Raw genomic sequence first — 26,841 nt, 5'->3', positions numbered from 1 at the left:
TTTAGTAATTTAATATAATTTATTTAAACATAGATTTGAATTAAATATAATAGATTGCTCTGGCTTATACGATTTTATTTAAATCCTCAAGTCCTATCCTGGACTTGAGAGTTTCTGAGCCTGTTTTCTTTCTCTACAGCTACAGCCGTATCCAGTGAACAAAATCCTGTTATTATCATTGCTGTGGTTGCAGTAGCAGGGACCATAATTTTGGTATTTATGGTCTTTGGTTTCATCATTGGAAGAAGGTAAAGACAAATACATTTTAATTTTTACCATACAATTATTCAGAATTATTATTAAATTATTTAGTATATCATGTTATGGATGTTATAAATTTATATATATATTTTTATATATATGGCCATTGCCCTTAGTTGAAGGAGAATGATTATTGTAAATTCTCATATATGAATTTTTATTCATTCTTTTCAGTGTTAAAGTGTAGTAATAAACATAAATGATACCTGGGGAACTGTTTGTCTTTATAATGGTTCATTAATGGTTAATTGTCTATGATGTGGAAACTTAAAATCTATTGCTTAGCATATTCTCTACTGACCACATGATGACCTATGATGTGTACTTTCTCTTTAACTCCCCTTCAGTTTTTCTAAATAAAAGCACATAAAAGAGTTAAATAAAATCTATTATTTATTTCAGCAAAAAGTTTGATGAAAGTCACTCATGGATTAGAGACTAAAGCACTTCAAAATATGTCCCTTTTTTCATCATTCCACAAAAATCTTTGTTTTCTGTATCTTGTAAAATCATGTGTCCCACTTTGTTAAATTAAATATGTTCATATTAAATAAGTTTATACCTGGAAGGGAAATATTTATATTTTGTATATAGTTCTAATTTGCAAGACATCAAATATATTAAAATCACATAAAACATGTTATCATGTAAATGGGATATTTTAAGTATAAAGAATGCTTGTGAAATAAAGTATGTCATACTGAAACTTTCTGAAGGCTATTTGTTAATCTCATCAAAATATTTTTCAGACATTGTGGATATAGTAAAGCTGACCAAGAGGGAGATGAAGAACTTTACTTTCATTGTAAGTGTTTGGCTTTTCTTTATTATTATATACCACATTTAATACAGAAATCTGTTTGTTTTGATTGGCATGAATTAATTCCTAGTACATCATGCTTGAAATTATTTGAGATTAGAATGCTGCTTTCAAACACTTGAACAAGATATTCAGAATGAAAGTTATAAAATATGAATTTTGAAAATAAAATATATTCAGGGTTTTTTCTCAAAAGAAACTTTATTTAACTTCAGTATGTTATAGCTCCTTTATATCACAATTTTTCATTTTGCGAATGTTGCCCAAGTGTTCCATACCATTATATTAGTAATTCATTAATTACTGCATGAGCCCACATTTTAGGTAAGCAACTCATTTCAAATTAGAGATTTTTCCCTTTTTCCCCAACCCTACAAATAATGCTGTAGAAAAGACTAAGCTGAGGCGCCTCTTTTCTTTTTCATTAGCTACTTCGAATTTTCATCACTTATAGGAACTTAAAGGTATTTCATGGGAAATAGATTAATAGAATTTGTTCCCAGATATTTTCCTATGGATTTGGGTTACCTGATTCTTAAAATTTATATTTTATAAATCATATGCAGAAAGTAATTTAGGGAGCCAAAGAAATAGATGCCCGTATACATTAATTAGATTTTTTGCAATATGAATGGTAGATAAAATTATAAAATGTGTTTGAATAAGTGGTATTACATCACTCAGAGAAGTAGAAAACAAATAGTCACTTAAATTGTATCCTCTGACTGTTCTGTTTCTACTTCTGTTAAAGTCAGGTAATGCATTTTAAAAGGTGCTTACCCAAATCCAGTATTTCTTTTATTTTTAATCCTTGAAAATAAATTTTTAATTATTTATTATTTTCTTAGCAGCTAAAACTTTATTAAATTTTTTCATGATTAACAAATTTTGTGTCAAAAATATTATATTTTCACATCTCTATCAAAATTTTATGTCACTCTCCACACTTATATTCTTAGGTGTTCATCCTAAATTTATAAACATGCAAGCATCAATCCAAAAACTGTGCAATTAAGTCTCAGTATTCGACACTATTATTATTATTCCCAAATTACTTCATTGTATGTTTATTTTTTTAACAGTTACTTTACCTTAGTTTTCTTAAGAAATGACTTTACCCAATACACATTCAAATTGATTAGGAAATTATCAAATTGCAACATCTGAAGGCAGAAAGAGTATGTTAGATACTGTAAATTATATAAAAATGTATGGCCAGAGGAAGCTTTATTCCTTGAGGTTCAGAGAAAGCCCTAACAATTTTGTAGCATAATCCGACTTAGATATTTCTTCTTCCCCGTTGGTGGCTGTGCCTTATTTTCTAAGGATCGTGCCTCACAAAACTTAAGTCTATACCAAATTCAAACTAAAAACATCTGATTCTGGCATTTTCTCTTCAGGTTGATACCTCTCTTGCACATGTTGTTCTTCCTTTTGCTAATCCAAAAGGACTTTTTCTGCCTGTAGCAAATCTTATTTATGAGAGAGTCATCGAGTTTATAGCTAGAATATGTACCCCAAAATTGAAAGTTACTTTTTAAAATCTTGTATTACATAAGACAATATTTTTAACACATCCCTAGACAGAAAGGAGAGGATCAAAATTTGCATCCCTAAACTAAAATCTACTTTAAATGGCCATTAGTGATAGCACAGTGGGAGGGCACTTGCCTTACACATGGCCAGTCCACTTGGATTTGATCCAAGGCATACCCCAGGCCCTGCCAGGAGTGATCCCTGAGTGCTGAGCTAGGAGTTAACCCTGAACTCTGTTAGATGTGGCCCCAAAACACAAAGTAAATTAATGAAAAGCTACTTTTAAATATATTCATATGTTGGTAGGCCAGAAAATAAGTACAGGATTTAAGAAACTTACCTTATATGCATCCAGTCCCAATTTGATCAGCAGCACTCACTAAATGGTTCCCTGAGCACCATCAGGTGTGACTCTGAACAGAGATCCAGAAACAGACCCTGAACACTATTGGGTATAGACCAAAAACAAAATTAATATATCTTAAAATAAATTTTAGGGTCCTGAGCAATAGTACAGCAGGTAGGGCACTTGCCTTGCATGTGGCTGACCCAGGTTCAATCCCTAATACATCATATGGTCCCTTGAGCTTGTCAAGAGTGATCCCTGAGTGCAGAACCAGGAGTAAGCTCTGAGCACCACCTGGAGTGGCCCAAAATAAGTACATTTAAAATAACATATATATGCATATGTACACATATAAATATATATGCATGTATAATTTGGAGGGAAGAGAAGGAAGAAAGACATAAAACCCTTATTCCTGGAATCCCTGATTCTACCTATATGGAAATAATTTCATGCCAGAATCAATTGATATTACTTTAATAGTATTACTTTTACTTTATTGAGTATATCTGAGATATACTCTTTAGTATAGTTGCTTTTAGACTGTAGATAATAGAGAGGGTAAATGGAAACATGCCTTATCTTTAACATTTATATAGCATTATGTTTAATACTCACAAGTATGTTTTAAGATTTTGATAGTGCCATTTGCTTTTTTTTTACGTTTGACATCCAGTTTGTAATTAGAACAAAAAATATAATTGCATGTTTTACTTGCTAACATAGTCAAGATTTGTTTTTATCTCTATAGCAAAATATCACTGATGGTTTTAAGATATTTAACATTCAAGAGAATATAAATGATATGTTAAAACACAAAAGTTCATACTATTAAGATAGACACTGTTGTTGATATTGGATGGAATTTATGAAAATTATATTAGAATTTTACTTATTTAAAATCTCTAGTTTTAAGTGAATAATGAAAAATCAAAGTGCACACAGCATATTCTAACCGGGTAAATACATAATATTTTTAACTACCTTTTTTAATAAAGATAACTTTACTTGTCAGACGACAAGATCCAGGCGTTTCATTTGACTTTATGACTTCACCCAAAATATATAAAGTATAACACTATGGTCACAAGCTATTTACAAGTTGGTGTCTTTTTATTCCTTGAGCATGTAGTCAATTTTCTTAGGTGCTAAGAATCCAGATTGAATTTTTGCAGAAATATGAAAGCAACCATTTAACTTTAGCGTTTGGAGCACCAAATTTAATAGACTGTCCAGTAATTTATATCAGGTACCCTCAACTTCCCATGGCCCCAAGTGTTACATTTAAAGATATAAACACAATGGAGGAGTTTAGTGAAGCAATTCTAATTTACATTTTGTTTCCTCCTACCATTTCTTCAAACAACATCTTCGAATCCAAGTTGGGCAGTATTTCATGTTTTTGTGCCAAAATTGCTCTAGCCTGTCAAAATGTTTTATGACAGCATGAATAAAGAACCATCAGAGATCCATTTGAGATGCAGAAGGTTACCTCCAATCTAGCTCCCTTATCAGAAAACAAAACCAAATAAACAAGAAAAGAAAGAAGGAAAAAAATAAAAAGGGAGAAGATGGCTCATTCTCCATCTGCCTGCCAATCTAGGAGGTTAACCTATTGTTTTCTTCCCTTCTCTCTTTTTCTCTTCCCCATCCCCTCTTCCCTGTACTCCTTCTTCTCTCTTTTCTCTTTCTATCCCCTCTCTCTTTTCTTCTTGTGTTTTTTTTCATGTTCAGCTTTAGTAACAAATGAGCATCTGTCAGTTTTATAAACTGCAACAATAATTGTTTAAGACAATCAATTTTGGATACACAACTACAGCAGAATAAATCAAGATTTTTAAATCCCATTTTCCTTTATACATTCTGCTTCTTTTTGTTTGTTATGTATTTATTTTTTAAATATAATTTTAATTTAATGTAATGACATAAGCACAGTTAGGCTGCAGTGTAATACATGAAGAATTATATTGTTCTCCAAATAGTAAGATTTAATGAAAAGATTGTTTGGTGGCTTTGTTAAAAACAATAAAGGTTTTTTTTTTTGAGGATATAGTGTAATTCTTTTCATTGCATTCATCTAACAAAATATGCCTATCTGACTTATCTATGTCTAACTAAATGATTAGCATTGAAATACATCATTGTAATAAAATTTGATTTAAAGTTAACATTAACATTATCTGTTACCTGCATGCTTCTGGGTGCATTTTAAGATTTTAACTTTTAAGATGATTCAATGTTGTTTGAATTTTGACTACCTTTCCTGAGAGGCATATTGGCTACCTCTTTATTGAGCCTTATGACTGAAAATCATATGAAACATTCCTCTTTCAAATTGCTGTCATACGTGGTTAGCAGATCCCAGGAATCTTGTAAATTTTCTAACTTTACTCTGCACTTTGTATATTTGACCTCCGTTGCCCCTCACGGTGAAGATGAAACTGTGTCTTTAGTATATTTCTCTCTGACTCTGTGATAGTAGTCCTCACATCTTGTATTAATTTTATGTATATGTCAACGGTGGTTGGTCTTTAAAAAAATAAATCAAAAGAATAAGTAAGATGTCTAAATGTTTTTAATATTGATGTCAGTATAGTAGGCTACCTGTAAATGAAATGTCTTCTTTTCCCAGTGTATTAACTTGATTGATTGACTGACTGATAGATTTACAAATGTGTTTCCAAGTCTATTACAAACCTCAGTAAGGCATGAACTATGCCATGATAGTGGTGAATTTAATTAAACCTCCAGTCTGATAAGAGTCATGTCAGAGCATTTTGGTGATGTCTTTTGTTGATTTACTGGAAAAGCAATTCAGTTAGTAACCTATGAACTGGATCCCATGTTACCTATAGAAGCTTGCAGATAATACCTATACGTCAGCAGACTGAAGTAGTCTGTTAAAACTGCTGTGAATCAGGTGATGTGGAAGCAAGTTCACTGTTCCAAGGAGCACTCTGCATAATGAAATTCCTGGGCTGACTGCACAATAAGTGCTTTGCTTCATCACAGTCATGCTTTCTTACATCATTACAGTTAAATTTCCAGGCACCAAAACCTACATTGACCCTGAAACCTATGAGGACCCAAATAGAGCTGTCCATCAGTTCGCCAAGGAGCTAGATGCCTCCTGTATTAAAATTGAGCGTGTGATTGGCGCAGGTAAGGCTGTTGTAGCTTCCTTGTTTAGCTGTTCCATTTAGCCAGGATCGAAAGTCATACATCATAATGACAGGCAAATAATTATACCTCAAGTATAGAACTTTTGCATTTACCTGAACTGTTAGAAGCAATGAGGCTGTGCTTGTTTATGAAATCTCAAAAAAAAAGTAGAAAAGAAGCATGGGGCACAATGATTCTGTGTATCTTTTTTGTTAAATTTCCAATGTACTGTTCTATTTCATGCTGTTCCATAATAGTTCTGGCTTATGTTACTTCAAGTATGGAAACTCAAGATATGACTTAGCATTGGGAAAGGAAAAACTAGGGGCTGGAAATCTATACCAATGTTCTACTTGTCATGCATATGTGAGTGTCCTGGGATAAATTCATAATAACTGCAAACAATTTACTTCAAAATAAAAAATGTAATGTTCCTGAATTTTACTCGAACATACATCTCCTCTTACTTGATTTACCGTATTCTTGCTAATTTTTCTTTCTTTGTTGGGAGCAATCTCAAGCAATTTCCAGGGATTCCACTCACAAAATGTTCAGAGAACCAGGCTGAGGGGTTGAAAGGTTCAGTGCTGCTGCTAGTACTCTGTGGTGCCAGGGATCACCAGGGCCAAAGTGGTGCTGAGGACCCCTATGGCCACACCTAGTGATGCTCAGGGGCCTCCAGGGATACACTCAACACTGCTCAGGGGATCGTGTGGTACCAGGTTTCAAACTCAGATTTTAGTCTATGCAAAGTTTGTGCCTCTGAAAGCTGAACTCTCCTCCCAGCCCCTACACCTTTCAATTGTATCTTATTTTCTTGCGTTTGCATTACATAGCCGCTGTACTACTTAAATCCATGACAAAATTATTACGTATGGAGTATTTTTTAAAAGTTTTCTGCAGATACAGTACATTTTGATAATAATTGCACATTTGGAAAACCAAACCCTTTAAAATCAGCAGATGTAATTTCTATGAGGTCATGGATTTTAAATCTCTAGGAAGTATTTGCTTCTCAAATTGTAAAAGCATGTAAGTGGATGTCATAGCATTTGCTAATGTGCTCTTAAGCTTTAGTAGACAGTATATTTCAAATCTAAATGTTATTTCTGAAAGAGTTTGTTAATCCAGGTCAAAAATAAAACTTGGGGGGGGGGTGACAGGTAGAGAATGTTCATATGCGGGATATAAAGGAACATAGTGGAGAAATAGCAAAGCCCAAAGGCAACAAAAACTGAGAACCTGTCTTCAGTAGGAAGTTTATCATGGGGGCGCAGAGGGCAACACTGGAACCTTGGTGGAGCCAAGCAGAAGCTGTAGTGGATATTGTGCTGAATTATTTTATGTATGGAATCCTACCACTATCAGTTTTGTAGGTCACAGTGCCTAAAATAAAATTAAAATTAAAACAGCGCTTGGATAGCATGTAGTTTGGAAAAGCTCAAAAGCGCTTTTAATGAATGTTCTTTATTTTATTTTGAGAAAGAAGATATTTCTGAAATTGAGACTCTGCGCTTTTCTGTTACTTCAGGAGAATTTGGAGAAGTCTGTAGTGGTCGACTGAAGCTCCCAGGGAAAAGAGATGTTGCTGTGGCCATCAAAACCCTGAAAGTTGGTTACACAGAGAAACAAAGGAGAGACTTTTTGTGTGAAGCAAGTATCATGGGGCAGTTTGACCATCCGAATGTTGTCCATTTGGAAGGGGTTGTTACGAGAGGTAGATACTAATTTTATTTTTATTTGTAAAAGTGACACTGTATGATATACATAATCAAGTCAAATTATGAGTATATTCTAAATGGAATAGGAATCTTTCATTTGGGGAGGGAGGGGTGTAACTGCTTAAAACAATGCTTCTTTGGTTTCAGAAAAAAATGTTCATGGGGCCAGACATACACTACAGCAGGTAAGGCACTTGCCTTGCACACAACCTCCCTTGGTTCAATTCCTGGTACCACATACGGTCCCCTGCACCATACTGGAGTGATCATTGTGCCCAGAGCCAGGAGTAAGCCCTGACTACTGCTGGGTTTGGCCCCAAACAAAATAGTAAAAAGGATAAAGTAAGCAGGACTAGAGTTAAAGAAGAAACCTGGTATAATAGATTTCCGTTAACTTCGGAAGCCATAAAGTTGATTGTTAGTACCATGTCATTCTCTGACTTCTATTAACAAAGCAGGAGTCAGAATACACAGTGATTTATTGTTTAAATTTATGAATCATGACAATATTCAAAACAAACATTTGATGGTTCTTTGAGCTTAGCTGCATTCCTAGAAAAACACTTGAAGGCTCACCACCTCCCCACTCTGTCTTTCAGGAATGTGTTCTATTTGGAATTAGAAAAGGCATCACCTTGAAGTTTAGGGCGTGATTTCTGGAGATTTTTGGTTTATTTTTATATATATGTGTATACATATGCGTATCTATATATTTAATTTTAGGAAAGCCAGTCATGATTGTCATAGAATTTATGGAAAATGGAGCTCTAGATGCATTTCTCAGGGTAAGTAACAAAATCATACTTCTAGTGCTAATATATAATTTTATGAACGCTGTTTTGCAATGTAGGATGTGAGATTATAGAATATAATTGTCAGAAAATGTAGTTTATAATAAGAAAATATTCAGAGTGCTCTTTGGAACTAGAATCATTGCTGAGCACTTAGGTGATAAACAATTTCTGTTAACATTTTACCTCAAGAATAGGGAATACCAGAAGTCTCCATAATTTGAATACATTTCACTTTTCTCAGTAAAATTTCAGTTAAACATGACGGTAATACAGAGAAGAATTAAAAAGGAGTTAACCATTCATTACGGGTACAGTGATTCCAACTCTGCTTTACTGAATCACTTCTATCACATTATTATGTTTATATCAAACATAAAATGTGGAAGTATTAACATGTTAAAATTAATAATGTGCAATTTTTATAGATGAAAAATTATGAATTTGTAAAAATGCATTTTTTATTCTCAAAGTACCTGGACTGTGTTAGCTTTTTTTAAATGGAAAAGAGGAAATAATTCAAAAAATAAGAGAACAAAGTTATCATTCATAAAATAGAACAATACATAGACCTAGATTTATAAGAAGTCCAAGCACTCAGATAAATTTTTATTGCTGCATTTTCGTAATAGCATAACTATTAACTCACTAGAAAAAAGGCTCACTTAGAAAGATTGTTTACTAAACCAATGTATTGTATGTATTTGTAATTCAATTTGAAAAAAAAACTTGGAATGTAAAGTGGATTAGAAATTTCTGGTGGCTAATCCATTGTAAAAGTGTTCCCACTTGCTAGCAGTTCTATTTTAGGGACTCTTTGTTGCAATAAATATTCCTCAGAATAGCAAAACAAGGAAAGGAATATGCCGAAAACAAAATCAACTAGTATTATTTTTTTAACTTCTTAGTTCCTTATTGTTCATGCACAATACTTTTTATCATTTGCTTTTTTTTATCATTTTGATAAAAAAAATCTGTAGTTGACTTTATTCCTTTGTATAATTTCAGATGATTTAATGTTTTGGGTATGTGTGAAAAACATTAGCTATCAGAAAAATGTTTTTTAGATATTTCATTCTCTGAAAAATTAGTATGTGCTTTCGGATTTTCCCAATTATAAATGTCATGAACTAATACATTAATTTATAAAAATGATCATTTACTAAAATGATACTCTAAGTTAAATCACCACCTATGATTTTCACAAATACTTATATATTATATAGAAAAGTCATTATATAGAACATTATTTTATAATTCTTGTTATATAATTCCTGCTATAAATAACTGATTATCTATTATACAGTTGTTAATGACTTTTCATGATGATGTCTTTTCACTTTCAACATTCAGTTAACTGGCTTTTATTTTGTCTTTGGCAGAAACATGATGGACAATTTACAGTCATTCAACTCGTTGGAATGCTGAGAGGAATTGCTGCTGGAATGAGATATTTGGCTGATATGGGATATGTTCACAGGGACCTTGCAGCTCGAAATATTCTTGTCAACAGCAATCTTGTTTGTAAAGTGTCAGATTTCGGTCTATCCAGGGTTATAGAGGATGATCCCGAAGCTGTCTATACAACTACTGTAAGAAAAATTCTTATTACTACACCTCTGTAAATCTCCAAGATTTTCCTACTAAGAAAGGATTTAGTAATGTAAACTAAACGGGAGTTAAGAAGCAAATTGATCTCAGATTGAAGTGGTTATATTTTATTATGTGAAAATTTCATTCACCATTCACATTTAACTTAATTATGATTCACATATTATTTAAAAGAAGAAATCTTTCAAAAATTAACAAATACCTTTGGATTTTCCCAGTCCTAAATGTTGTAAACTAACAGATTAAATATCTTGTATTATTTATCTAATATAATTTTAAGCTAAGTTTATCTTGAAATCTTACAATGACACTGTTAATACAAATCATGTGCAAACGTGTAGAATAGTACACAGTGAGTAGCCTGTGTAGTTACAACAGAAAATGTAATCACCCTATTCTGTACATTTATTTATTTGAGGGGGCTGGAGCAATAGCACAGTGGGTAGGGTGTTTGCCTTGCATTTCCAATGCAGGTTCAATTTCTCCGGCCCTCTCAGAGATCCCAGCAAGCTACCAAGAGTATTCTGTCTGCACGGCAGAGCCTGGCAAACTCCCCGTGACATATTGAATATGCCAATAACAGTAAAAAAAAGACTCACAATGGAGACGTTACTGGGCCCACTTGAGCATATCGATGAACAATGGTAGGACAGTGGTACAGTGACAGTGCTATTTATTTGAGGACTCCCAAATGGTTCTCAGAGTGCTCGGGGACCACTCCCAGTAATACTCAGCCAGTGGGGTTAGAATTTCAGTGCCAAAACTCAGGCTGTCATCTTTCTGCTTTGAAGTGCTGGGACACACCAGAAAGACTGGAGCAGTTCTCAGGGGGCCTCTAAGTTCTCTGGACCTCTAAATTCTCCCTTGCAGTGCTCAGGGCCAATAGGGCTAGCTATCTCTGGAGATCTGGTGCCACATCACTTCCAGGTTGGCCAGTCCTCTATACTATTTTCCCAACCTCTATTATCATATTTTAAATAAGTTTAATATCTAACTTCCTCTTTTATTTGTTGTTGTTGATACTATTACCATAATGAACGGAGGTCTCAAGACCTTTGACCATGGTGCTCACTGTGGTTTACATTTCTTTAGCTCCAGTGCGGGCACTGGTGTTGCACTCTTTAGCTGGGACATGTGTGTTCCAATTGTAGTGGTTTTCTGGAGATCAGTACAGTGCTCAAACATCTTCCTTTCATTGTGGTTGTCACCAAGCATCACATTCCAGTCGCTTATACATACATAACTGCAGTCTAGACATTGGTTTCAGATCCAGAGACCAAGGGTATCAGAATTATCAGGCTCAAAGAACAGAGCAGTCAGGATCGCGTTCAGTGTGTCTGATAATACAGGTGCACATTTAACTCCTGACCATAGACTTGAAAGACAGAGATCATAAACTATTGCACTATTCTTCTGGGCCCTTGATAAAGATTTTAAGAGAAAATAAACTATGATACAATTTTTGTGAGATTAGAAAATAGATTAATATTAGGATTTAATTAATAAAGCCATATTTTATTCTGTTTTCATAGTTATTCTCTCTAATTTAGCCTTTTGACTCCACACTTGTCCTAACACTACATAAATCCCACTAAACTAAATTGTTTTAAAAATAAAAATGTGTAATATTATTTTAGAAAATAAATTAGTAGCTTTAAATATTGTTAGATTCACAATCAGATGCCATATGTTTAGCTGAAAATTAATGGTACCATTATAAATTATAATAATCTTGAATATTGAAAATATTATTTTTATTATAACAGGGTGGGAAAATTCCAGTGAGGTGGACTGCACCTGAAGCTATCCAGTACCGGAAATTCACATCAGCCAGTGATGTATGGAGCTATGGAATTGTCATGTGGGAAGTTATGTCTTATGGAGAAAGACCTTACTGGGACATGTCAAATCAAGATGTAGGTGTCACCATTATTTAAACAAAAATTACCTTATGCATTAATGTCTATTTTTATTGGAACATGTAAGTAATGAGTTATTCAGAAGAAACTTTTATATAATTATCAAGAAATTTTGACTACTTTTCCACAATTATGGATATACAGTACAACATTAATTACTATATGTTAGTATTCAAGTAATTTTCATTGTTTCTCATTTGAGAATGTTTTTTGTCTTTTAAAATTGTTTTAATTTTAAATTTTCTCAAAATAATATAAAGCTACAAAACATTTTCCTTCTAAATAAGAATAATGGGGCTCTGCTCACAAAGCTATCTTGAAAAAAATATAAAGAGTAAAAGAACAATTTGCATAAGGGAGAGGAAGGAAGGCTGTGTGTTTTTTTTTAATCTTGAAGCTTATTTGTTTGTTTCCTGAGAGAATCTATTTAAATTGTCTATTGACTGATTTCATTAAATTTTAATTTCAGGAGGCAATTTATATTTTATGATCAATATTGTTAAGTGTTTCATAGTGATATTTTATAATATAGTCACAAGGGGAGTATCCATGGGAAATTCTTTAAGATGCATTTATTACATGTATACCTGTTGCCATGAGGACATTCTAAGACATAAAACATGGTGTTGTAGGAGATAACGGTCTTACCCTTCTCACCCCGAACAACAATTTATAAAATCATGTGACCTAAATGCAAGTTAAAACTTGTTTGTACTAGATTTAATGTTGTGAAGTGAACAATTTTGCGACAAACCTTTCAAATACTAAAACATTCTAACACAATGTGTTAAAAATGCAAATACATGTTAGATCAAATGTGTAAAATCTAGGAAGACACCCAGCTTTGAAATAGAAGTTTGGAGAAGACCTTCATTCATCACTGCTGAGTGAATTTTCCAAGGGAGTGCATAAGAAGGAGTGGAAGCAAAGCTTTAGTTCAGGTGCCTGGAGAATACCAAGGTGATGCTATCAAGGAGACTTCTGGCAGAGATACACATGTTGATTATGATTTGAAATGAAGGTTGAGTTCAGACAAACTGATGTTTTTTGGAAGCAATACAAATGAGAATTTATCACAAGATTAAAAAAATAATGCTTGAACAATTCAACGTTACCATTTTAAAAAAGTATGTGACTAGCAAAATTGTTTGGTATAGGCAACTCTTAAGGTATTGTAAGTCAGTGTAGATAGCAGTAAAAGTTTTTATTTTATAAGTTAAAGAAAGTAACATTGTTATAATTAATCAGTTTTTATTTTTAAATTTGGTACTTCCTTTGTCAGGTTCTATGGTTCCTTAAACTTGGGAATAGTTGTTTGCAGACAACTCATGTCAGATTGTATGTTAGTAAGTTGATTCTGGGTACATTTTTCTGCAAATGTCTGCATTAAATGCAAATTTCACAGCCTTTTAAAAAGCAGAGATTATAAATCAATTCAGTATGTTGCTATTTTTAGTCAGGGCATGAAACTTAATTTTTTATTTTGTTTTTGCTTTTATTTTTCAAAGATATAAGTCTAAATGATGAGTCCGTTTGGCAGCAGCAAAGTTGTTAATATTTGACAGGTCTCAGTGTCAAAGATTTTATGGACTGTCAAAAAGTGGGCAAACAAATCCTTGGGGCACAGAAAGAGAAATATTTACATTCCCTAGACACTCAGTAGAGTTTCATTTCTTTTGACACCTTCCTTCTATACTATATTCAAACATAAAGGAATGACAAGAATATAAGATGACTTAAATTCAAAGTTCACTTAACTTCTAAAAACAAATAGAAGTGGCATGGAAGAAATAAATCTTCATTTTAAATCATTTAAAAGTTTTTAGCTACTTTTAAAAAAATTATAATACCACATATGTGTAATTAAAATTATTTAGAGAGAAAAATAATAGTCATTATGCCTACTGTTACATTTAGTCCTGACCTAGGAAATTGAACACATTTTTTACTTAAAGATCTAAAATTATTGAGCAAGGTTTTTACTTGAAGGTCTGTTTTTGTAAAGTTGGACACACTTTTGTATTACTTTGAAATTACCTATACAGCACACTGTTATGGTGAAGTTGATACTAAATTCCTCTTAGAGGATGATACAAGGTGTCATTTAAACAATTACCTGTGCAATTTTCAGTATGCAAATGATGAAAATTGATAATTTGAAATAATTTATTCAGATAAAAAATAATTTCACTTTCCTTAGAGTCTCTAGCAAGTGTTCACAGAAAACTTAAGCTCTGTAAGCCCTCTCGTATATATGGAAATCCTCTGTGCATATGTTTTACTGGGAAAGTTGCTTTCATTAGATTTCAGAGACATTAAATTTTTATTAATTAATCTAGATTTATATACAAAGCAAAGGAATTTGTTTTATATTTTATTAAGTTTGATTACCAGGGAATTTGTAAAGGTTTCTGAGACTACTAAAATATTAAATGTAATATGCCTTAATTTTTCAAATGGTATCATAAAAGCAGGACATATAGAGATAGGCATGTTTGTAAAATATTTCCGAAATTCTTGGCTGAATATTTAAGTCTTTTTTCTGATGATTCTAAATAAATAGATAAAGGTCTTCTGAAATCAATGAAGAAAAATCAATCTCAGTAAATAAAACATGGGAAAAATTATTCACACTCACACCCAAATAGATGTACCAGTTGATTCATTTGAAAGTTTCCATGTGCCTATAACTAGAGTTTTCAATGAAATGGAATGAAATAGAGACAGATATGATTATTTACTATTAATTGAGGGTCAGCATTTTCAAATACATTTTAAACATGCATTCCTATTAATAATCTTTAGATGTTTATTCCTTTTGATTAATGTCCTTTTAAAGACAAATCTTTGTATATATAAATTAGTCACCCATTTTAAATATTGCATAAATAAAATATTTTTCATTTCATATTGACAAACCCTTTTAATTAATTTATGCAATAATCCAAATACATTTTTAAATTACTAATTTTTAAAATATCATATATACTTTTATTTCAAGAACTCAAGTTGTTTTATCTCTTAAAGTAAAGTAAAGGCCCTCCCGTTGATCTTCGATTTGCTCGAGCGGACCCAGTAACCTCTCCATTGGAGACTTTGTTGTTACTGTGTTTGGCATATCAAATACGTCACGGGGAGCTTGCCAGGCTCTACCGTGCAGGCGAGATACTCTTGGTAGCTTGCCGGGCTCTCCGAGAGGGGCAGAGGAATCGAACTCGGGTCGGCCATGTTGGCTGCATGCAAGGCAAATGCCCTACCGCTGTGCTATTGCTCCAGCCCTTAATTAACCTATTAAGTGAGATTAATAAATGATTTTATTAATACAAAGTCACAAGATTTCATAAAGATATGAAACATACAAGGTATGTATTTAAGGTATTGACATTAAAACTATTTAAAAGCTATGAAATATAGTATGCTTATAACTAAATTTATTTCCAATTAAATGTTAAGTCCTGTTTTTTTTGAGTAGCAAAACTACTCTCATAAAAAATTAAGATGAATATATTTTATCCTTTAAAATACATCATTTTTAAATATAAAAAATATCTTTTTTTAATATTGCATGTTTTTTAAAACCTTTTTTGTATCCTATAAATGGTATCCAAAATAACTTCATTGAACAAAATATGTCTAATTGTGGTAGGTTCAATAAAATTCATACAGATATAAGCAGTAAACAGAGCCATTTACCTAGCATCCTGCTTTTTTTATCATAGGTCATATCTCACAGATTTTTATATACCCTTCCTCTTAATTACAAGAGTAATCTTATTATATAGCTTTATAGTATACACCTATAACGATTACAGCTTATTGTGTTTTTTTAATAAAATGTGTTTCTATCAATTTCTGGAACTCTGGGAATGTTCTAGTATTAAAATTACCTATGAATATATATTTTTTTACTTTTTTTGGAATAAGGCTATACCTAGACAGGCAAACCTAAACCTTTTCTTATATTCTCATAAACAAAATATTTTTGAAATATACTTAATGAAATTACTTAAAATTTTATGAATAATAATTTCAGATATCCTACAAATATCTTCTTGTTTCTAATGCACCTATAACTATTTGCAGAACTTTTGTTTTCCCAATTAGAAACAAAATGCAGTTAACTAAAGTAAAACCAAAGAATCTCAAGATTCAGTTTGTGCCTGAATTACACCTCTTAGCCTGTTCATCCTTAGTTGGATTATGCTGGTTCAGAACTCTCTACAATTCCAACCAAATACCTCTAATGCTCCTGTACAGGGATAATTATAATGAAAAGTTTAGGGTTCAGTGTTCGTTCTGCATCTCTTATTTTAAATGTTATACTGGACTGGAGAGTCTTTAGAGATGTATAAGTCACCATGTATATCAGAACTAAAAGTTTCAGTCTGCGTTGAGATAAATATTGTGTTTGCTGCTATAAAACAGATAACCAAATTTCTTTATTTTACGGGGGATTGGTATTGGGTCACACCCAGCTCAGGGCTTATTCCTGCCTCTACACATAGGGATCACTCTTGGCAGATGTAGAAGACCATGTGTAGTGCCAGGAATCAAACCCAGGTCTTCTTGTGCAAGGCAAGAACATCTCTGCTGTACTATCTCTCCAGCTCCTGGAAATCATCAAATTTCTATAATATAATGGAACAACTATAGGAGTTCATTGATTGTCATTTTTGTAAGAAGCATTTAATTATACTGTACTTTATTCATTGATACAAAGACTTAAGACTATATTGTGTTCAAAGCTAAGGTGTTATAAAGGTATGACAAAGGCTTAAAGGTCTATTCAAGAATATTGTGTAGGTTAATCATGATAAGATTTAGATTTACATTTTAAAAGATAGTTTAAAGGAAAGAAAGGAAGGGAATGTCCTTTACTGTTTTTATTCCTTTCAGGATTTCAGAAGACAAGATACAGAAATATAGGTTAGGAGGTAGAACTAACCTATTCATTAGAAAATAATGACCCCCCCTAAGATTATAAGCATGCAATAGTTCTATCAAATTAGAAAATATACTACAGATATTCAAATATAATTTGTCTCAAGCATAAAGATGGCAATGTTTCCACAAGTGAAAACACAATCCTGATTTATCATTTGGTAATTTGTGGTATGCAGTATTTTAGACATTAATTATTCTCAGCTTGAATTTCTGTTTAAAGAACAAAGCATCTTTTCACAGTTTATGCATTAATTTTACTCTTTTACCGAATTCTTTAGTATCTAGCACTTTGGAATCCAAGAGTACTTCTGTCTCAGTAATGTTATACAAAGCCACATGAAAACTTTTACATGCACAGTACTTTAAAATTTTATTCCTCCTATATATTATATATAGTATGATATATACATATATTTATTATCCTTGTAGAGTTACAATTTGTATATGTTTATATGACATACAACTTTTTAATGGTATTTTTAGGGCAGTGTTTATAGTGATATGCAATAATTGTAGTAATAGTGTCATAATAGGATTTTGAAAAAATTCTTGCCATGTGGCCTTTATTAGCATTCAGCACTGAAATGTATTAAGGTCATTTAGGCTAAGTTGTTTTCTTCATAATTATTGTTACTCAAATAAATCACTTAATAAAAGACACATAGTGTAAAAAAACTTTTTATATCTTTGTAAAGGCTTAAGTATGGGGAAATGTCATGATCACTACCGGGATATGTGTAGGCGTGCACATGTAGAAAATACTTCCAGCATTTAAACATTTATCATACTTAGGAAGGAGCATTGCCATGAAATGCTAATTGACTATCAAACAGGGAATAGTTGAGTCCATTTTCATTTCAGCTTTCTAGCTGGGATGACTATAGGCACCATTAATAGAAACATTAAAGGTTTGAGGATATAGTAACCTGATTCCTCCGCCCCTCTCGGAGAGCCCGGCAAGCTACCGAGAGTATTCGATATGCCAGACACAGTAACAACAAATAAAGTATCTGATACAATTTTAAAAGTATAGATGGTATCTAGAAAATGTACAGGACATTCAATCTGGTGTTCAGTAGTTAATTTGGGTTAAGGATTCTTTTACTTAAAGTATTTGTTGAAAAATGCTATAATTAAGTACATAAACTATACCTTTTAAACTATCAACTTGCAGGGGGCCAGAATGATATTATAGCTGACAAGGTACTTAATTTGCACTTGGCTGACCAGATTCACTCTCAGATACCCCATATTTTCCCCTGAGCCCCACCAGAAATGATCCCTGGGATTGGAGAAAGCAATAATTCCTGAGCACCTCCGGGTCCTGCCACCTCCTCAACCTGTGTGTGTGGGGGGGGGGGGAATTATCCACTTGCATATGCAAAATTCTCTCTTAAAAAAGGAATCTTCTCTCAGTTTTCCCTTCAAATGTATTGATAGGAGCTTTTTGTGCGTTCCATACTATAACTCTGTACACATTAATGTGCACTTCTTGAATATAAACACACATAAGTCCTCTATAGTCGCAAATATTAAATTAATCAAAATACAAAGAGCTATTTTTTTCTATGAGCGGAAGTGCACCTGGCTGTTTTTATTCCTGGATCTGTGCTCAAGAGTTACACCTGGGGACTTTGAGAACAATACGGGGTGCTGGGGATTGAACCAGGGTCAGCTGCTTGCAGAACAAGAGCCTAACCCACTTTACTATTGCTTAGTTTGCCTAAAACTATCTTTTTAAAATTTTGTTTTCTTTTATTGAATGATCGTTAGATACACAGTGAGTTAACATTTTTATCTAACAAATTTTGACCTGTATTCTTTCAAAATTTCAAGATTATTTCTTTTTGATTTTTGAGTAATTTCTTTCCTTTTTTTACTGCCGTCGTTTCAGTCAATGACAAAGAATTTGTTAATCCTCCTTGAAAGTTATTTGAAGCTTTTATAAGACATCCTTATCTGTGTTGCTTAACTACTTAAATTTCTCTGTGATGCTCAGATCTGTAACTTTCTTTCTCTCATTTATTTTTTGTTTTGTTTTGTTTTGTCTTGGAGACAACACCTCGCTGTGCTCAGGGGTTACTCCTAGTTCTGTGCTCCTCCAAGATCACTCCTGGTAGACTCACGAGACCATATGGGGCGTCAGGAATCAAACTCAATTTGCCAGTTGCAAGGCCCTACATGCTATACTAATGCAACTGGCCACAGATCTGTAACAATTGTTAATGATTCAGATTTGTTTGTCTTTCCATATAAATATAAACAAGTTTGATTTTTTTTCTTTTTGGGTCACACCTGGCGATGCTCAGGGGTTACTCCTGGCTCTGCACTCAGAAATTACTCCTGGTAGTGCTCAGGGAAGCATATGGGATGCCGGGGATTGAACCAGCGTCAGCCATGTGCAAAGCAAACACCCTACCTGCTCTTCTATCACTCCAGCCCCATAAGTCTGAATAAATATTGTTTGGATTTTTTTATATAAAAATATAAATGCTTATGAAGGTTGTTTTTATAAAAATTCAAAATTATGTATAAATACAGTCTTATTCTATTATTCGGTGTGTAGACAGTGGTGTACTAATAATGTTTCACAACTAACACTATGAGTGAGAAATTATAGATTTGTAATCTTTCCTAATTTTCTTCTATAATCCTTCTCTCAGTCTTGTGCACCCATTTCAGTTAGATTTCAGTTAGAACTTGGAGATGGAAGTGAGAAAATTATCCTTGTGAACCAATATAAACTGATTCTAGCACACCACTCTGTGTCACAATTCTATGTTCATAAGTGCATAAGCTTTATATAATTTAAATAACAGCATGCTTAAATATATTCTCTGTTATAATAGAGTCAGAAATTTGATGTCTTATTTAAAAGTATCATTTGAAGTCTTAAAAAAGTAAAATTTATTCACAGTTACATATAAATAAAATCCTTCTATAGCATTCATTTCGAGAGCTTCTGGATTGACATTAAATTTCTTTCCATCTATTGCACCCTGGGTGAACTTAATTGCTCTCCCTGTTGCTGAATTAACCAGAAAATGTCATCATTTCCTACATTTTATATACCCCTTGATAATATTCTTAATGTACATGGATGTTTGGGGGGGTGGGGGAATAAGTCTTGCAAAGCAATGTATTTCACACTTCTCTGGATAAAAAATTTTGCCTACTGGGTAAGTCCTCTTATTATAATTAACTTTCGTAAGCAGTACTTTCATGTCTTCTTGGTTATTAGGTTATTAAAGCAATAGAAGAAGGTTATCGTTTGCCTGCACCCATGGACTGCCCAGCTGGTCTGCACCAGCTGATGCTGGATTGTTGGCAGAAGGAGCGTGCTGAAAGGCCAAAGTTTGAACAAATTGTTGGAATTCTAGACAAAATGATTAGGAATCCAAATAGTCTGAAAACACCCCTGGGAACATGTAGTAGGTAAGAAATATCTAAACAAATGGAATCAAGGAGAAATCAAAATACCGATATGAAGCATTGCACTCCTCAGATCCATCCCATTGCAAAGTGACAGCACTATAGCAATGTCCTCCTTTTGTTCATTGATTTGCTCATGCGGACACCAGGAACGTCTTCACTGGAGACTTGTTGCTGTTTATTTGGCATATCTAATACGTCACAGGTAGCTTGCCAGGCTTTGCTGTGTGGACAGGATGCTCTTGGTAGCTTGCTGGGCTCTCAGAGAGGTGGAGGAATCAAACCCAGCTGGGCCGCATGCAAGGCAGATGCCCTACATGCTGTGCTATAGCTTGTGATAAATTATGACTCCATTGATTTTTTTAATTTTTTAAATTTTCAGATGACTAACCTTAATTAAATTGATGCAGAAGAGACCTACTAAGTATTACTGTTTATTTTCTTAAAAGTTACAGTTTTCTCTGGCTCTCTAAAAAACTTGCATAAGAGGGATTTTTGTCATTGGGTGGAATATCCAATTTTGTACCATTTTGACTGTCCTCGCCACCGGGGCCCCTTGGAGGGGAGCGGGTTGAGCTTTCCTCCCCGCCCCGACCAGGGCTCCGGCAGCCAAAAACCTCCAGGACCAGCCACCACCATGCTAAGACCACTCTCCGCACACATGAAGGTACTGGCAGAGGGACAAAGTCACATGGGTTCCGGGGCCAAGATCTCTAAGCCTGCTCGGATTTGGGCCAAGCATCCTCCACCTAGATCCTCCAAATTCCAGTAGGCGGGGGTCACACCCACCAACTGGCCCCCTGGCGCCGTGTAATCCCATCAGCGGCCAAGACTCTGAGACTATAAAACCCAACTCCCGGACATCGTATTATGACATCTTATTATCTCATTCCTACTTTGGACAAACTGGAAGGCTACCGAATGTAGCCTGCTCACACGGCAGAGTCTGGCAAACTCCCCGTGGCATAGCCAATATGCCAAAGACCAGTAACAATGATGGGTCTCATTCTCCTAAAGAGCCTTGAATATAATCTCAGGGCTAGGATGAAGGAGACGTTACTGGGGCCTGCTCGAGGCAATCGATGAATAACAGGATGATTTGTGATTTTGATTTGTACCATTTTATATATTTATATTATTCACATATCATCTTTTTTATTTTACTTTGAAATATTTAGTAAAATGGTTCTGTGAAGTTAAAGTTCATGAAAGTAATCCAGTATATGATGAAGGTGGTATACCCAGTAGGAGTCCAGTGTACCTCCTTTCATTCTTTTTGCACAAGCCTTGCTCCACTGAATGCACATTAGTAGTTATTCAAGTTCAGCTGCCAGATAATTTGATGCCCTGGTTTGTAGTAGTAATTGGGCTTTTGTGGAAGTATATAAACACAAAAAGTTGCTCACAAGATACCAGTACTTCAGAGTAAGTACAGTGCTTTCAGTAGCAATCTTGTGGTCTGAACAAATCACTTCATAGCTGAAGATGCTGATTCTACTCTGTTAGTTTTGTATTAGAAAAATAACAAATATTTGTTTATTAAAAACTTGAGTGGATTTTCTAAAATCTATGGAAGATTGACTGCCATGAAATCTCAACAAGATATAAAATTTGGAGTTTTATCAAGTCTCTGGATGTATTAGATGTTTGTTAACATGTCTATTATTGTGTGCATTGATGAAGATATGCAGTTTGCAGTTTTATTCTTCATATATTAGTTTGCTATGAGCCAAGATAGTCTTTGTTTGATAACTCTTAAGAAAACTTCTTTTACATTTTTCAATCTTATCTAGGCCAATAAGCCCTCTTTTGGATCAAAACACTCCAGACTTCACTGCCTTTTGTTCAGTTGGAGAATGGCTACAAGCTATTAAAATGGAAAGATATAAAGATAACTTCACAGCGGCTGGCTACAACTCCCTTGAATCAGTGGCCAGGATGACTATTGAGTAAGATTAAGTTTATAAAATTATATTTAAGGATTGTTCAAGGTGCAATTCCAGTTTTATACGTTAGGCCACTATCTGTATAGTAACTTATCTGAACTACAAATTCAGGAAGAAAGACATTTCAGAGTTCATATTCTGAAAATCTCTATACTTTGTAGACCATTGAACCTTAAGTCATTAAAGTCTCATTTAAATGCAGCCATTTGTTTTACACACAATTGTTTTACTGTCCTGTCTTATTTAAAGTCGTATATAGTATATAGTCCTGTATTATTAAAAAATTGTGTTTTGCGAGTCAGTTGTTTTACAAACAGCAGGCTAATACTCAAACAATGGTTTCATTCTTTCCTAAACTGATTCAGCTAGCTAAATAATGACTAATTGTTTTTTAAGAAATAATCAGTGTTATATATACTATCCAACTATACTTACTTTGTCATTAATTATTTCATACTTTTTGTTATTATTCACTGGGGAGCCTTTCTCCATTGCAAAACTTTCTTTTATCATTTTTATATTAAATTGATCATTTTACTGATACCCAAATGCATAATGATAACCAATATGTTTCCTTTTGGTAGAGTTAAAGAAGTTTAACTCAATTAACCATAACTTAAAAGTTTAATTTATTTGGAAGGTGTGTGATTGACTTTTTTTTTAAACCTGGGGAGGGACCTGATGAGAATAACTTTTTAGATTGTATAAAGTGTAATAGAAATAATTAAATTCCCTTTCCTCCTGCACAATCACTGATTGTGTGGCCTTGGAAAATGTAATATCTCAGAACCTCAGTTTTTATGTTTGCCACATAACTCTATGGATTTTGTGGTTCTTCATCTAATGTGTTTGAAAATGGAGAACAATTACCAAGGTTCTGTTAGCTGGGTTCTCTTTATGTAGTCTTTTGAGAAGGGATCACTCTTTTTTTCTTTTTAGATGAGAGGAATGTCGGCTATTAGTTATTCTCAACATGTATATGAATTTAATATGTGTTAAATTATAAATACTGCCTTGTTTGGTTTTCTTGTCACCACATAGGTAGAATGGACATAATTACTCCCTTATCCACCCCTGTCCTCAATTCAGTTTATACCCCTGCAAAAACTGTGTTTTTCAAGGTCTTATGAACTGGCAGAGACTGAAATATTCTAGCACTATACTGTTGGTGATTTTAGCTGCTTATAAATAAACTAAGCTCAGTCTACTTTGCTCAATCAATCTAATCTATCTTCAAGGTAAACTGCATACAGATATGGTTAGCTTATGTCAAATTCAAGATATTAAATGTAAGTATTGTATTATTAAAAGGTGTTTTAATGTAAATTATAACTAAGCTAGAGTTAAGTATACAATCAATACTAGTTTAGAATTTCTATACAATGATTAAAATCAGTAAAAAAATGTTGTATTGTTGTTGATGATTCTCAGTTTACTAAAGGCCAACCAATATTATATTTATGCAGTACCCTGTTTCAATAATTAAAATTTTAACTTAATTTAGGATTTAAAAATACAAAACTTTGGATCAGGAATACAACTAAGTAGCAAAGTACACATTTGTATGCATGAAATCTAGGTTTACTTCCCAATACTTTAAAAAAAAAAAAAGTAAAATTTTATTTATTCGCACTGTAGCACTGTCCTCCCATTGTTCATCGATTTGCTCAAGCAGGTCTAGAAACATCTCCATTGTGAGACTTGTTGTTACTGTGTTTGGCATATCGAATACACCATGGGGAACTTGCCAGGCTTTGCCATGCGGGCGAGATACTCTCAGTAGCTTGCCAGACTCTATCTCCAAGGAGGCGGAGGATATTTAATAATAAATTGAGGGCTTCTTATTTCTTACACAAAATTTCAATTGAGTTTTAAAATAATGTATGACAAGTTGAGAATCTGAGCGGTTCTTACTTTACAAAGCTCAATCTTGGTATAGATCATTAATCTAACCAATGGCAGGAATATGATTGTCATACTTAGAAGACTAAGATAAAAGCTGTTTATCTATGACAAACATATTATTTAAAGAGTTGATAGTTTAGTGCCAAAGAAATTATTCATAAGGTAACTAACAAAAAATGTATTTTATCTTTTTCAGGGATGTGATGAGTTTAGGGATCACACTCGTTGGCCATCAGAAGAAAATTATGAGCAGCATTCAGACTATGAGAGCACAAATGCTACATTTACATGGAACTGGTATCCAAGTGTGATAAGCATTTCTCCCTTATGAGGGAGATTATGGACTGCAAGAGAACAGTACTGGCTTTCAGTATATGCATAGAATGCTGCTAGAAGACAGATGATGTCCTGGGTCCTTCATGCAGTGAAGAGAAAAATTAAGAAGCACCTATAGACTTGAACTCCTAAGTGCCACCAGAATATATTAAAAAAAAAAGGGAATTTAGGATCCACCACTGGTGGCCAGGAAAACAGCAGTGACAATAAACAAAGTACTACCTGAAAAACATCCAAACACCTTGAGCTCTCTAACCTCCTTTTTATCTTATAGACTTTTTAAAATGTACATAAAGAATTTAAGAAAGAATATATTTGTCAAATAAAATCATGATCTTATTGTTAAATCAATGAAATATTTTCCTTAAATATGTGATTTCCGACTATTCCTTTTTAAGATCATTTGTGTTTATTCTTCATAAGGACTTTGTTTTAGAAAGTTGTTTATAGCTTTGGACCTTTTTAGTGTTAATCGATGACACATTACTTATTACACTGGGTACCTTTACCAGAATCTCAAATTTAAAACACACACACTCATATACGCAAACACACAGACACACACACACAGACACACAAACACACACGCACATATACAGCATGAATGAAGACATATCTGTCAGAACATTGGTATCCTTTTTTGTGCCATTTTGTTTTGTTTAATTAGTAATGTTTTTACTATTATTTGCTAATTGGCAGGTAGTCAAGCAAATGCAAGTTGCCAAGAGCTCTGATATTTTTTAAAAAGAAATTTTTTTGTAAAAATCAGACAACAAACTATCTTTTCAATGAAAATAAGCAATAATGATCCATAAATACTATAAGGCACTTTTAACAGATTGTTTATAGAATGATTTTACTAAACAGAATTTAATTAAAATTAACTCAAATTGTAGGCTTATGACTATATTTAACAAAAATGAGGCGATTCATCAAAGACTGATGAAGACAAGTCTCTGAAAGCAAAAACTATCCAGTGTTATCTAAAATTTTATCTGAGCACATCATTTTTTTTTTCAGTATCCTGACATTAGGAATTTTAAGGGATAGTTAATGTAAATTTTATACCCTTATTCTGTTTAATGCAGTCCAAATACAAAGGAAAGAATTAAGTTTTATATTAGAAACTCTGAAGCATGCTAAAAGGGGCAGTTCACAATTTTCACCTTTCAAAAACAAATTGCTGCACAGAATATCACTCTTGCAGTTCTGAAAAATAGTCTTTTATTTGTGAACGCTGAGTGAGACGCTTGTTAAATGAAAAAGGATGTTTTACCATCTAAGGGAGAGGTAGAGGAACTGGCTTTTCTTTTCTTAAGCTTTATTTATTAAACCATATTATTTGATTACTGTGTAAACTTTCATAAGCAATAATTAAATGTGTCTTTATAGATATTTCAGGAATGTATACATATTGTGAGTAATGCTTTCAAAAGTTTTGAAAATCATGAACTACCCCAGAATTGAACTGTTGTACTTCCAAAGAGAATTGGGCTGTTTATAATGATTTTAATAGAAAAAGATCCCAGGGATCGGTCATAATTGGTCTTGTTTGATAATGTGGGCATCCACAAACAAACAAATAACAGAAGCAAAATCTGTAAATGTTTCTTTGTAAAACTTGTAAATTTTATTTATACTGTCTTGTTTTGTACACACATTTCTCTGTAGTGAGCTCTGGATACATTAAAAATGCACTATATTTTTCTATTTTACTTGCAGAGCATCACAAAAGAACAGGTATTTTCAGTGCTACATAATGTGTTTTCCCACATTTAGGACCAAAGATGGCTATAGAAAAACTCAAATGGATTGCTTCCCAAAACCTTCCCTATCCTTTTATTTTCTTTTAGCTCACTGTACAGTGTTATTTGATATTTTAATTTATTTTTTGATTGACTAGAAAAATCATTTTAATTTCACTAAAATGTTTTTGTCCCTGAGGAAAAATAATCTGTAAAGTAATTTTAATTAGCATAATAAGTCACCTAGACACTTCCATTTGTAATCTTTGTAATAGACTGTAAATATATTTTTGGAACTATAACACAATGTGCTTGAGGGTTATTTTTCAGTGTCTGCAGTGTATACAAGTGTTTATACTAAGTACA

The 26,841-nt window shown here is 33.2% G+C and overlaps 1 protein-coding gene across 5 annotated transcripts in view; it reads left to right on the top strand.

The window, feature by feature from the left end:
• The window catches only part of EPHA7 (EPH receptor A7), a 180,207-nt gene extending 154,917 nt beyond the window's left edge, over nt 1–25,290 (top strand). For 2 of the 5 annotated variants that reach the window (XM_056125477.1, XM_056125475.1), the window contains exons 8-17: nt 140–248; nt 1,011–1,066; nt 6,012–6,125; nt 7,657–7,842; nt 8,570–8,631; nt 10,020–10,229; nt 12,015–12,164; nt 20,353–20,546; nt 22,337–22,492; nt 24,591–25,290. In XM_056125477.1, the coding sequence (XP_055981452.1) occupies nt 140–248; nt 1,011–1,066; nt 6,012–6,125; nt 7,657–7,842; nt 8,570–8,631; nt 10,020–10,229; nt 12,015–12,164; nt 20,353–20,546; nt 22,337–22,492; nt 24,591–24,705 (1,352 nt within the window). In that variant the 3' untranslated portion in view covers nt 24,706–25,290. Of the gene's footprint in view, nt 1–139; nt 249–1,010; nt 1,067–4,697; nt 5,005–5,999; nt 6,126–7,656; nt 7,843–8,569; nt 8,632–10,019; nt 10,230–12,014; nt 12,165–20,352; nt 20,547–22,336; nt 22,493–24,590 lie in introns of those variants that run through there. The other 3 variants (XM_056125476.1, XM_056125474.1, XM_056125478.1) reach the window with 2 other exon arrangements.
• The last annotated feature ends 1,551 nt before the right edge of the window (nt 25,291–26,841 follow it).

The sequence above is a fragment of the Sorex fumeus genome, unplaced genomic scaffold, assembly GCF_029834395.1.
Source record: "Sorex fumeus unplaced genomic scaffold, SorFum_2.1 ptg000054l, whole genome shotgun sequence".
Classification (NCBI taxonomy): Eukaryota; Metazoa; Chordata; class Mammalia; order Eulipotyphla; family Soricidae; genus Sorex; species Sorex fumeus.
The sequence above is the reverse complement of the archived record's forward strand: the minus strand, read 5'-3'. Positions and strand labels throughout refer to the sequence as shown.